The following is a 13,633-nucleotide window of genomic DNA, read 5'->3' as shown; positions in this document are numbered from 1 at the left end:
TCCAGTAGAAAGTTTAGAAAACAAGCAGCGTGAGATACCTTCAGTTGCTTTTGATCTGGGGCTTTATAAAGCTTCTCCATTTTGTCTATATCTGCATCTAATTCAGTATGATAGAGGCAGTGGTTTTTTCCTGGATCAACCTGGTTAAAAAGGAAAAGGAGGAAAAGGCTGAAGAATTATCTGACACATTTAATAAGAAACTATGCCGTACATAGGACAACATTTGAATACTTGCTACATATTCAAATACGGCTTAGAAGGTTCACTGCTGAGATTTTCAAGATCAATTTTCTCCTAATTTTTATTATAAAATAAATTTAAAATGCATTCATACTAGGAAAAAAATACTACATATCACAAAAATAAAAGATGCTCTGATCTAGCGAAGATTACAATATTTTGGGGTTGCAGTCCATCACTTATATTTTATATTTATATATATATAGGTTGGGTCAATTAAATTCAAAGCACTCCAATTCAAACATTGCTACAGAGGGAAAGATAAGCTCTAATATACACACACACAACTATATTGCATACATTATATATTCAAATTACCTTTCTATCCTCTCTAGTAAGGATAGAGCAATCTCCAGGAGTATAATCCCATATCTTTTTTGGAGGCTGATGGAAAGCAAGAGGAGGAAATGAGGAAATGAAGATAAAGAAAGACATCACAGAGAATATGGAAACTCAACTAGTGCAGAAAGAGTATATTGGGGGGAAACTGGGTCAACATCAGAAATAAAAAGTGAAAAGAAAGAGAAAGTAAACCTGCTCTAGAACAACACAGTATAGCAAGGAAAACTGTGCAGCCTTGTTCTGCTTCACAACAGATTTGTAACTATTACTAATCTCTATGATCCTCATAGGAACAGTAGCTTAACAAATACAATTTGGTGATGATTTCAAAACGATAATTTTCCCCCCAAAGAAAAGCAAACAAGTATGTTTATTCGATGTATAGTTTTTACAATGTACAGTATAGTTCTATTCTTACGTATTCTTCACCAATAGTTTGCCTACTGCATTTTACATAATTTGTCCTCCATGATTCAATAAGAATCTCATTCAGCGATGGATGAGATGCCATGACCTTATTTTCAAGATCCCAGACACATTAGGGTTAAAAGTTTCTGACGTGTAATATTTGGAAGGCTTAAGGGGAGAAATATAATTATACAGAAACAGGGCAAGTTCTATATAACCCCCCAGAAGAACAGGCAGGACAGGGGATCATAGTGCCCTCAGTTCAGTTTGTTGTAGTGCAGGGGTGTCAAACTCAATTTCATTGAGGGACGCATCAGGGTTGCGTTTGATCTCGGGGAGGGGGGGATGACCAGGGTGTGTCTCGTGTCAGGGGCACCTGTGGTGTAGAGGTGGGTTCGGACCGGTTCGGACGAGTAGGTAGTAACTCGGCCAGACACGCGCCCAAACTGGTTCTATGCTCGGCAGCGCCATCTTGATTTTCTGCTCTGCACATGCGCAGAACAATCTTCATTGGAAAAATGTTATTTTTTTCCTGTTTCTAATGTGCGCATGCACAGAACTTTTTAAGGTGCAAATGCGCACACGCAAAAAAAATTTGCACGCTGAACCGGAAGTAATGCGGGCAGGAACCCACCCCTACTGTGGTGCCCTAGCACTCTGCCAGCAAAAATGGGCTCCCGAGCTCCATTTTCGGCCGCCATCCCTCCTGCAACCCTCTTACGAGCAAAAACGGAGCTCAGGACGGCTGTGTACAGCACCCCGCTGAGCTCCATTTTTTCAGGCAGAAGCACCACGGGCCAGTCCTTTGCTGTTTCTAGGGCGGCCCCAGGGGCCAGATCTAAGTATCCTGGGCCTTGAGTTTGGCACCTCTGTTCTAGTTTGATCCTCAGCCAGAAGGAGTTTATCTATATCAATACTTGAATATGAAGATAATTTATCAAATATCAAAAAGTATTTTCCCAACTTCCTCTCTCATAAGACCTTTGAAAAATATCTTGCAGAAATCTTGCAAATTGGGTCAAAGAAACGAATCTTGCAAATATGTCGATTATTCATTGAACAATGGCTTAAAAAAACTCCAATCAGAAGTATCCAACCTAATTGATAGATACTCAATCATGAAATCATATCAAATTTAAAATATCACTTTATTACTTTTCAGTTAAAACAATAATATGATTAAAAATTCTAATAATGGCTAGTTATTACACAGTGAATTTAGCACTGGATTCTCTAAAAGCCTGATTTTTTTTTCAAGAAATGAATATTTACTACTACAAATCTATATCTATAATTTACCATGGATATTTGGAAAAGTTGGAGATAGATATCTTATTCCTTCTAAGTTTTTAAACATCTAGATAAATTCATACATATAAATGAATGGGAAGATAAAGGATTGCACAGATTTAAGGATGAAGCAGTTATTTCTGGTGGAAGTATTTTATAGAATTGGTTTTGAAATTCTCTGAATAATCAAATCTTGGATTGTCTCTCTCTTATTTGAAAGTTGAATCTTTTCTCCATAGTAAGCTTTACCAAACCTCATCCATTGCCACCATTAAAATTTTTGATGAATAGTTCTAATCAGTGGTGAAATGCAACCCGTTCGGGCCGGTTCGCCCAAACTGGTAGTAAAAATGTTACTGGTTCACCTGAACCGGTAGTAAAAAAATGCTTTAAAAAGATTTTTAAAAAAGTTCTGACAATCAGCTGTGTCCATGCGATCGTTGGAACTTTTTAAAAACTTTTTTAGCATTTTTAACTACGGGTTCTTTTTAACTGATAGTTTTAAAAATGCTTTAAAAAGTTCCGATGATTGCGCAGGGACAGCTTATTGTGGCACAGCTGATCGTTGGAATTTTTAAAAAAATGTTTTTTTAGCATTTTTTAACTACCAGTTCGGGTGAACCGGTAGCAAAAAAAGAAAAAAGCTTTAAAAAGTTTTTTAAAAGTTTGGCGTGCAAGCTAATCGGTAGCAGACTTCAGAGCATTTCACCCCTGGTTCTAATACTTACTGAAGTCTTTACAATCTACTGTTATACTACAACTGTAAAAATCCTGTGTTTGTTTGTAACCTTCAAGCGCATCACAGGGCAACAATTTTTGAAGCAAGGTACTTCAAATGGGTTAATTTGCAGCATCCAAACTCCAGGGCCTATTATTGCTATGGAATTGAAATTTGGAAAAGTTGTAGCCCCTTTGCTGCTGCGGTCAGCTGCAGTCATGTGTCTCCAATCACTTCCACTGCCAGCTTTGTAGAAGGAAAATCAATGGGGAAGCCAGCAGGAAGTTGGAAGTCCCAGGCTAGCAGACAGGTAAGGCGGTATCTGCCAGGTGGGGAAGGAGGGGCTGTATGGAGGGATGATGTGGAGGTTGGGGGGGCATGGCAATGATATACAGATTGGTTAGTGTCGGGAGGGTACACAAGTGATAGGAAAGTAAATATCTCTGAAAACTCACATCAAATTATGATGATATTTTAGACTTTTTCTTGAAAGTAGAAAACATTCTGGGAAAAGGATTAGGGATTTATAAATAGGCATAAAATTCATGAAAGCCATGAAAAATCAACCCAAAGGATAATCTCACTTGGACTTTTTTTTTCTGGATATATGTGTGCCTGTATGTCAATATTGACTCTGGACAAGTCCCTGCAGTTTTCTTGACAAAGTTTTGCAGAAGTGGTTTGCCATTACCTCCTTCCTAGGGCTCAGAGAAAGTGACCAGCCCAACATCATCCAGCTGGCTTGGTGTACAAGGTGGGACTAGATTGGTGCTTTATCCACTACACCGAATTGGTTTCCCCCACATATTTTCTAAAATTACATAATATGTAATAGTTGTCCATGGAAATAAATATAATCGTTGATAGATTTTTACCATTTCCAGTTGGCATTCAGTTACTCATTTTGCCTCAACAGTTATAAGTTATGAATTTTATTGTTGGCATAACTTTGTGCAATAAATCGATTATCAACTTTATTATTGAAAATATCAGAAAACCAAAGTACATCTTTCTTGGGTCAATCATATTTAAAAGTGTATGAAATTATTTTGGATGAGGAATCAACCCAACAGCAAAGAGCTTTGAAAAACTATGCATTGGATAGTTTTATTCAAATCTATTTTCCATTTCTTAATGACATAAGCAAAGCTTTTCCCACAGTTTACACTGGTGTAGACAAACATCCTTTTGAGTAGAATTAACAAATATGGATGTTTGAAGTTTTTTGTTCTCCAATTTGTTTATTTACTTTTCTTTCAGTCAATTTATACGGTTGCCCATCCAGCAATGGTCACTACGGGTCACTAACGTATATTAAAAACTCAAATGCAACCAAATGAAAATAATTCTTTGAAATGCAGTGGTTGGCATTTCCCTGGATTCTCCTTTGCCTCTTCAGAAGACAAGGACAATGTATGTCATCCTTCAGGCATTTGATACATTATCAAGTTCTCCAGAGTTTGAAAAGGTAAAATCAACAGGCTGATGCAATTCATTCAGACTTAAGAGATTTAAGGGTCATTTTAAGCGCTCCGAAGGCATCAGGGAAGCCTCGGACGGTCCCTGAAGCCTTCTATTAAAATAATAAAATTTCCATCAGTCTCAATCTGGAGTTCTGCACCTTCAACCTGCCCTCAGATTCTCTAGGTGGAATATACAGTGTCGAGAATTTTTACAAATTGTTAATGAAATGTAATGTTATATTTCTACCCAGTTTCTTCTAGGACAGTGATGGCGAACCTTTTTTGGCTCACGTGCCACAAGTGGGGGGAGCGCAGGGGGGTTGAGTGCGGGCGTGCCGCACCCATAATGCAACATGCGACCCCCCCAGTGCGCATGCGTGCACAATGCGCGACCCCCCCCATTTTTACATGGTTTTTTTGCCCTCCCCAGGCTCCAGGGGCTTTATAGGAGCCTGGGGAGGGCGAAAAGAGCCTCCCCCAACCCCCCGGAGGCCCTCCGGAGGCTCCAGGGACTGTCCGGAGGCTTCCCTGAAGCCTTCGGAGCGCTTAAAACCACCCTCCGAGCAAACCGGAAGTGACTTCTGGGTTGCTTGGAGGGTCATTTTAAGCGCTCCGAAGGCATCAGGGAAGCCTCGGACGGTCCCTGAAGCCTTCGGAGCACTTAAAATGACCCCCCGAGCAACCCAGAAGTCACTTCCCGTTTGCTCGGAGGGTGGTTTTAAGCGTTCCGAAGGCTTCAGGGACGGTCCCTGAAGCCTCCGGGGGGGCGGGGGAGGCTCTTTTCGCCCTCCCCAGGCTCCTATAAAGCCTCTGGAGCCTGGGGAAGGCGAAAAATAGCTTTTAAAAAGGTGAACTCAGCTGGCCAGCTCGCGCATGTGCGCTGGCCAGCTGACAAGGCAGCGCCTCGCGTGCCCTGACAAATGGCTCCGCGTGCCACTTGTGGCAGGCGTGCCATAGGTTCGCCATCATGGTTCTAGGAGGTTAAAAAAGGGTCCATTTCATCTTATAATTTGGCTTTTCTAAACAACAAATGTTCTTATGTAGACTAATTCAGACTCACACCCTGGCCAGTGTCTCTTTTCACTTTTACCATCGGACAGAAGACACACAGAAGTATAACCAGCCAGAAAAACAGGTTTAAAAACATCTTCTACCCTTGGGCTGACTCCTAAACACAATATAGCACCACAAACAGATTAATATGATGAATTTCACTGGTGCCAGTGTAGTGTGTAATATGTATATACCATGATATAAGATCATACACCAGAGTAATATACATGTTGCACAGAATACGATGTACATATGGAAACGAATGACTAGTTTTCCCCCCCCTAATTACCCTGTTTCCCTGAAAATAAGATCTCCCCAGATAATAAGCCTTCTCTGAAAATATTGCAACATAGCAGCAGCCATGAGGTGACCACGCTCGCTGCCTCTTGCACCTCAAAACTAATAAGACCTCACCGAAAATAAGGCCAAGCGCTTATCTCAGGGGTCAAAAGAAAATAAGACCCTGTCTTATTTTCGGGAAAACGGTACTTATATAAGGATTATTCTTTATATTATTCATGTTGTCTTGTATTCTTGTTATGGACTCCACACCAGTGGAGGCTAAACCAATTTCGTTGTATACATGATGTACAATGACAATAAAGGCTTTGAACTTTGAACTAAAATATCCAAATACTATTACTTTGTTCCTTAAACAATAGGATCCTGGGGAGATTTCTGCACAGCAGTACAGAATTTTACATATAGGGGAGAAAACTACGCTGTTTATACCAAAGCGCTTGAAATGGTAAAGAGAAGCTGAGCCTTGGCAGGTATCTTTCAGAGATATAGTAATATGGGTGATATTTTTGGGCAGCAACACATGGACTGAGAAGGCTGGTGGGGAGAGGGCTATGCGTCGACTTATTTGCATTAAGACTCCCAGCTGGGACTGAGATATGCCTCTGGAATGAGCTGCTCCCGGAGCTCCGCATAATCCCTGACCTCCGGTCCTTCCGACGCGCCCTAAAAAGTTGGCTTTTCCAGCAAGCCGGCCTGGCCTGTTAATGTTAATGTTAATGTTAATTTATTTTAAATGTACTGTTTCTTTTTTAAAAAAAATATCGGTTTGGTCTTTTTGGAATTGGGTTTAATCTTTTTTTTTAACTTTTGTGATGTGTGTTTTTAATGTTGTACACCGCCCTGAGTCCTTTGGAGAAGGGCGGCATATAAATCCAAATAAACCTAAACCTAAACCTAAACCTCTTCATGCTATATATAAAGCATTCACTAATGAGCATTTTAAAAGTAAAGGTTCCCCTCGCACATACGTGCTAGTCGTTCCCGACTCTAGTTGGCAGTGCTCATCTTTTCTAAGTCGAAGAGCCAGCACTGTCCAAAGATATCTCCATGGTCATGTGGCCGGCATGAATAAATGCTGAATGCCCACGGAATACTGTTACCTTCCCACCAAAGGTGGTTCCTATTTTTCTACTTGCATTTTTAGGTGCTTTCGAATTGCTAGTTTGGCAGAAGCTGGGGCAAGTAACGGGAGCTCACTCCATTACGCGGTGCTAGGGATTCGAACCGCCAAACTGCCGACCTTTCTGATCGACAAGCTCAGTGTCTTAGCCACTGAGCCACTGCATCCCAATAAACATTTTACTGCTACAAAAATATTTCAAGCCTCAACTGAACTCCAGCCTTGTCATATGCACCTTGGACTCCCATCCCATTGTGCTTTCCTGACTGTACTCTGTACTGCTTATCTCCTGCAAAGTTTGTTTGGATTTGTTTGACCCTGGAGTAATACTCAACCTTACTCTTTTCTGGCCTTTACTGTCCTTAAGCCTTAAAGTGTGTGTGTGTGTGGGGGTGTCCTGTTCTATATCTGTGAGAACCCACTTTGAATGCTGCATCTACACCTGGGCGTCACATTTTAAAAATAAATTTGGAGACATAACCAAAGATAATAAATATGATCAGAGAATAGAAAATTCAATTGTGCAAGATGAACGATGAGAACTGAGTAACTATGAGACGAAACTGTGGATAGGACAGCATTCTTCAAATACCTAAAATAATGTCACATAGAAAAATCCAGTACATTTTTAATCTTAAGAGTGCAGAAGTTGAAAATGCTTCTACAAGAGTAGTCCATCAATGGGATCAAGTTACATGAACTTTCATTTCCTGTGTTTGTTGAAGTAATGGCTGGATATATACCACTTTTTGCTTGGGATGCTCTAGTTTCAATTGCGGGCAGTAGATCGGACCAAGGGGTCCTCTCCAATTATGTGACTCTGAAATTCTATTATTCTTATGAAGAAGTAAAATCTGGGAAAGCAAGTGGCCTAGTTACCTGCGGGATCGCATCCTCCCACATACATCCCTGCGGCCAATTCGCTCTCACAGGGAGGGGCTTCTCCTGGTGCCGTCCACTAGGCAATGCCAACGGGCGACACCAAGGAGTAGGGCCTTCTCTGTGATGGGCCCAACCCTCTGGAATGACCTCCCCCCCGACATTAGAACCACCACTGACTTCCGCTCCTTCCGGCAGAAACTGAAGACTCACCTGTTCCGACTGGCTGGTCTGGCATAATTCTTAACGTCTACCTCCTGGCATATATATTTCCTACTGGTTTTTTAGGGGACTTAATTTTATAAGACACTGGGGTTTTAAACTTTGTATATTTTAAATTATTTATTTAGCAATTACAGTTCTGTCTATTTTATCCTCCTCTTATTTATGTATTTATCCATTTAATAATTTTTAATTGTTATTATGTATGATGTTTTTGATATGGACTGTACACCGCCCCGAGTCCCTTTTGGGAGAGGGGGCGGTCTAGAAGTGCTAATTAAATTAAATTAAATTAAATTAAAGTGAAGCTTTTTGGGGTTTTGCAATGGTACTGACTTTGAACAAAAGAATAGATGAGAGCAGTGGTGAAATTCAATTTTTTTTACTACCGGTTCTGTGGGAGTACCTTGGTGGGCGTGGCAGAGGAAGGATACTGCAAAATCTCCATTCCCACCTCACTCCAGGGGAAGGATACTGCAAAATCTCCATTCCCACCTCACTCCAGGGGAAGGATACTGCAAAATCTCCATTCCCAACCTACTCTGGGGCCAGCCAGAGGTGGCATTTGCCGGTTCTCCGAACTACTCAAAATTTCCGCTACTGGTTCTCCAGAACCTGTCAGAACCTGCTGGATTTCATCCCTGGTTGAGAGGGCAGTAAAGTTACTGGTTTCCTTGTTGCCCACAACGCTAATGAACACTGAATTAGCACTTGCTGTCAAACCCAGCTTTTCAATATTCAGTTGCAACTTCCATCTTTCTGCTGTATAAAATGTTCTCTGCAATTTGCTAAGTTCCAGCTTTCGGTCATTCAAAAAGCTAGTTGTGACTCTTGAAGTCAATTTGACTATTAGCCTTTGTCAAAAAGCAGCACTGACACCATGTGCCATGGCCGATGAGGGAACTGGGGAATGGGGTGTTTTGAGGAATGCTGTTAGCTATAATTTGGCTCAGCAGTTCATTCCCAGCATTTTGCCTTGCATTCATCATAGTGAGCAATATGACATAATTTTCCACTGATATCAGTGATGGTTTTTGCTAAAAGTCTCTTCTTTGAGGGAATATCAAGAGAGCCCTGGGCAGAGATGGATTTGGCCGGTTCGGACCTGTTTACGCCAACCGGTAATTCCGGTGATCAGTTGGCCCCACCCACCCACTCCTGCACTAGTCTGTCCTATATTTCCTTTGTTTGAAGCCCAGTTGATAGGCGCCGCAGAGCGGATTGCCGCACCTCAGCTGTTTTACTCCCTGGGGCTGCAGTAGAAGGTAAGTGTTAGAGCGGTTTTCAAATGCACTGCGCGCGCACAAAATGCACTCTCAGCGAACCGGTTGTTACACCGGTTGAATCCCCCACTGGCGCTGGAGATAAGCCTTCTTGGGAAGGGCCTCAACTTCAATAGATATCTGATCATCCTCCATTTTATTGTTCAGACCAGTTCATAAAAATATGTGTCAATTAAGAAGGGTAAAAACAAACCCTTGTCTTACTTGAACATCTTATCCATGCATTGTCCAATACCAATTCCACAAATAAAAGCAATCACCAAGTAAAGGAACCAAATGCTTCCATTTGGTCAAAGAATCCATACGAACTAAGCCTCCCAGTCTGATACATACAGAACACTGTATGCATTTTCTTGTGTTGTTCTTTTGACAAAAAATTGCCACTTTATAAAACTAAATAAAATAGGAGTTAAAAGAAGCATTAAACCCAGATTGCATTGGATGACTCTAGGACAGTGTTGGTGAACCTTTTCGGTACTGAGAAACGGGAGCGCGCACAAACACATGGGAGTGCACCAGAAACTGGAAGAGCAACTCTCCAGCACACATGTGCGAGAGCGCTGGAAACCGGAACAGCAATTCCCCGGCATGCATGCATGTGCTGTGAAGCTGAGCTTCCAGTTTCCAGCATGTGTGCCGGTCACCTGGACTTTCAATTTCTGGCACGCATGCACGTGCGAAGAACAGCTAAAACTGGAAGTTCAGCTTCCTGGCATGTGCATGCGCACTGGGGAACTGCTGTTCCGATTTCCAGCACTCCCGCACATGTGCGCCAGAGAGCTGCTCTTCCGGTTTCTGGTGCTCCGCTGTGCACAAAGGCCAGCTGGTCTGCATGCATGTGCACACAGGAACCTGGAAGAGCAATGGATGATGGCTGGTGTGCCCAGAGTGATTCGCCATTACTGTTCTAAGACAACCACTGTCTTAGCTTAGTTCTGTGTGCACTGTCTTCAGCTTCAGAAAAGAAAGGCAGTCAGTCAACGACTAAATTTCACCAAATGATGTTTTCACTATTGAACTGCCTTTTGGAAGAAATCTTTAATTGGTGCATTTTCCCTTGAAATAAAGATCCCAAATAAAATCCATGCAGTCCTCTCATATAAGGCCTTCTATAACCGACAATTTCATTCAATGCCAAGATAAAAATGAGAACTTCAAAATGAGAACACTTTCTGATATTCTCCTTTCCTACTTGTTAGCATAAACAAAATGTGAAAAGCAAAAAAGTTGGAAAAACAAGGTGACTGAATTTACTCCTCATGGTTGTAGAATCAAATTACAGCTTGAAATGTAATTCTAGAAGACCTATAGAAAAACATCCATAGTATCTTATAGTTACAAATTTGTTGATATTCCTTCATGATGGCCTGCATGATTTTCTCAAAAGATAAATAACACACACTATAGCTTATAAAATAATAACTCTTTTTACAGTATAATCGTTGGCTAAACCAGGATGAGTTTATTTTTGTTCCATTATGCATACAGTGAAGATGGAAAACACAGTGATACATAACAAAATCTTATTTATTAATGCTTGGGACTATCAACTTACCGGTTTCCCAAACTCCAATTCCGAAAAGAATTTATACCAAGGCTCATTCTTTAAATCTATCTCTTCTGGGCTTATATCCCGAGGCTAAAGAGTTGGTAATATAAGAATGGAAGAAAGAGAAGGACAATATTATGCAAAGAATGCATAGGAAGACTGTTAAAGGTGCCACATTCTGTAATTTTTTTCAATAGTTTCCTAGTTATCAAACTGGAAGGTCACACCCATAATTTTAATAACAATTTGCAATCTTATTCATACTTCACTGGGAATAGGTTTAGTTACACTCATTTCTAAGTAAACAAAAAATGGGAGTGCACTGTTATCGTTAAAGAAAGGTATTTCCTAACAAACAATAACCTCTCCACATATTATATTTGTGTTATTTTTTCTAAAACAGGAAAAGCAATGAAGAAATAAGAGATATCAGAATAACAGAGTTGGAAGGTACCTTAGAGGTTTTCTAGTCCAACCCTCTACTCAGACAGGAAGCCCTATATCATTTCAGACAAATGGTTGTCCAATCTCTTCTTCAAAACCTCCATTGCTGGAGCATTCACAACTTCTGGAGGCAAGTTGTTCCAGTGATTAATTGTTCTAACTGTCAGGAAATTTCTCCTCAGTTCTAAGTTGTACACAGCCCCGAGTCCCTTCGGAGAGAGGGTGCGGTTTATAAATTAAATAAAAGTAAAAGTAAAGTAAAAGTAAGTTGCTTCTCTCCTTGATTAGTTTCCACCCATTGTTTCTTGTCCTGCCCTCAGGTGCTTTGGAAAATAGTTTGACTCCCTCTTCTTTGTGGCAACCCCTGAGATATTGGAACAGTGCTATCATTTCACCCCTAGTCCTTCTTTTCATTAAACGAATAAAAAAATCATTTCCTGCATATTTAACTTCAATGTACATTTCAAGTTAAATAATCACTTCCTCCAGAATTCCAGTTGTACAACTTCACAAAAAATACATGGGGGAATGACTGGAAGATTATGAATTGTCAACAGTAATAAGGGTGGAGGAATCAACATGACATGTCCTTCTACTAATACAACACGTGAACAAAGTCTAACATTCCTTATCTAATCTCCAAAGCACTTTACCTGAAACAATCAAGATTTCTATTTCCCCAGCTGCTGGATAATATCATTCTCTGAACATGATCCATTTTTTACTCCACTCCCACTGTAATATATTACCTTATTTATATAGAGTATGGCATCTTTAACAGCACATGAGGTAAGTGAGAAGGCCTGTCTCAAAAATAGCACATGAAAAGGTAAAACTCTACACCAGGGGTGGGGGAAGTATGGCCCTTTTGTGACTTTTATGACCATGCTGGCTCAGGAATTCTGGGAGTTGAAGTTCACAACTCATAAAGGGGCCATAGTTCCCCACCTCTGCTCTACACCATACAGCTGGCAAAGAAATTCTGGGTCTTGGAGTTCAAGTTGCCACAGTTGGGAAAGCTTGCTCCACACTAAAGAGGGTGCATTTAGACAGTACCTGTGTTAGTGGTGAAGTTGCTAAGGGAAACAGATAATTCCCTAAAAAAGAGAGTGAAAAGCTTCTATTCTAAGAAGTTGCCAACATTTCATGCATGACTATGGGTTAAGAATTCAAATAACAATTAAGAATGGTCTATCTACGAACTGGATATACCAAGAACAATATGGCAGTTAAGGAGGAGTCATATTCTGCTACTGCATTCCATGTTAAGGGAAAATATATATAATTAATGACATGCAGTTCTTAGAATCACTGTACAAGAAATAAAGAATACATCAAACATTTCTTAAGACACAGCCTTGGTATATAAGATACAGTGCAATCAACCAAGAAAATGTAGAGTGGTGCTAATACAGTCCCAGGTTTGCAAATGTCTTCTGTTTCCATATCACACTCATATTAATATGAGTATCAATTCCAATTCCAATATGCTCTTCACTAGAACTACTACCAAGTTAGTTACACCAAATTCTACTCCTGGGTATTTCCTTAGAAAAATGCTTCACATTTGTTTGTTAAATGAAATTCTCTTACATTTAAATTCCTAAGAAACAATTCAAAATAAATTAACTGATCATTTATTTTCAGTGTAGTTTGTGTCTTGTAGCAGCCGTGTTCAAATTTGTTGTACCTGGAAATTTGTTAAGTATTCTCTCCATGTTTTTATCCAGGTAAAATGCATGTTGAAAATAGTCACCCAAGATTTAAAGGCTTGGGTATCCACGTGTGACAACCTCCTCCTTAATAAGAAACATTTTTTAAGGAAATCTGGATTCAAAATTTGTCATGCTACCTAGGTCACATTTAACTAACTTGTTAATTCAGATTCAATTTTTGCCAAATGCTTAACTGAAATCAGTGCTATTATGTCCACAGCATTCCCACAAATTATTAAGATTAGCCAATAAAAATAGAGAGGGCAAAATTTGTTCTTGACAACTCTGTCACTGCATCAGAGTGATATGGATATATAGTCACTGACTGCATCTAATTTAACTCTTCCAAACCATTCCATTTTTTAAAATCCCCCTTGGGTCACCAAATTACAGTCAACTAAGAAAATTAGTCTAGTGGCCACATTGCAGGGAGAATAATGTAAATCACAGATTTGTTACTTGTGTTTTAAAATACAGCCGAGCTTTTCTTTATAAAAATTTTTAAAACCACCAACTTTCTGGTAGAGCTTTTTCATAGAATTTGAATCTGAGATTTGTTTATTGATTACACAAACTTCTAAATGATCTTGTTATTTAAAAGTAG

The 13,633-nt window shown here is 40.0% G+C and overlaps 1 protein-coding gene across 13 annotated transcripts in view; it reads right to left on the bottom strand.

The window, feature by feature from the left end:
• SORBS1 (sorbin and SH3 domain containing 1) overlaps nucleotides 1-13,633 on the bottom strand; it is a 134,963-nt gene that overhangs the window by 27,533 nt on the left and 93,797 nt on the right. For 11 of the 13 annotated variants that reach the window (XM_081953752.1, XM_081953754.1, XM_081953744.1 and 8 more), the window contains exons 16-18: nucleotides 10,877-10,960; nucleotides 559-624; nucleotides 39-140 (exon numbers count right to left, since the gene is read on the bottom strand). In XM_081953752.1, the coding sequence (XP_081809878.1) occupies nucleotides 39-140; nucleotides 559-624; nucleotides 10,877-10,960 (252 nt within the window). The remainder of the gene's footprint in view (nucleotides 1-38; nucleotides 141-558; nucleotides 625-10,876; nucleotides 10,961-13,633) is intronic. The other 2 variants (XM_081953753.1, XM_081953746.1) reach the window with 2 other exon arrangements.

Source organism: Natrix helvetica (assembly GCF_964273705.1).
Source record: "Natrix helvetica genome assembly, chromosome: 5".
Classification (NCBI taxonomy): Eukaryota; Metazoa; Chordata; class Lepidosauria; order Squamata; family Natricidae; genus Natrix; species Natrix helvetica.
This window is presented reverse-complemented; position numbering and strand designations above follow the sequence as displayed.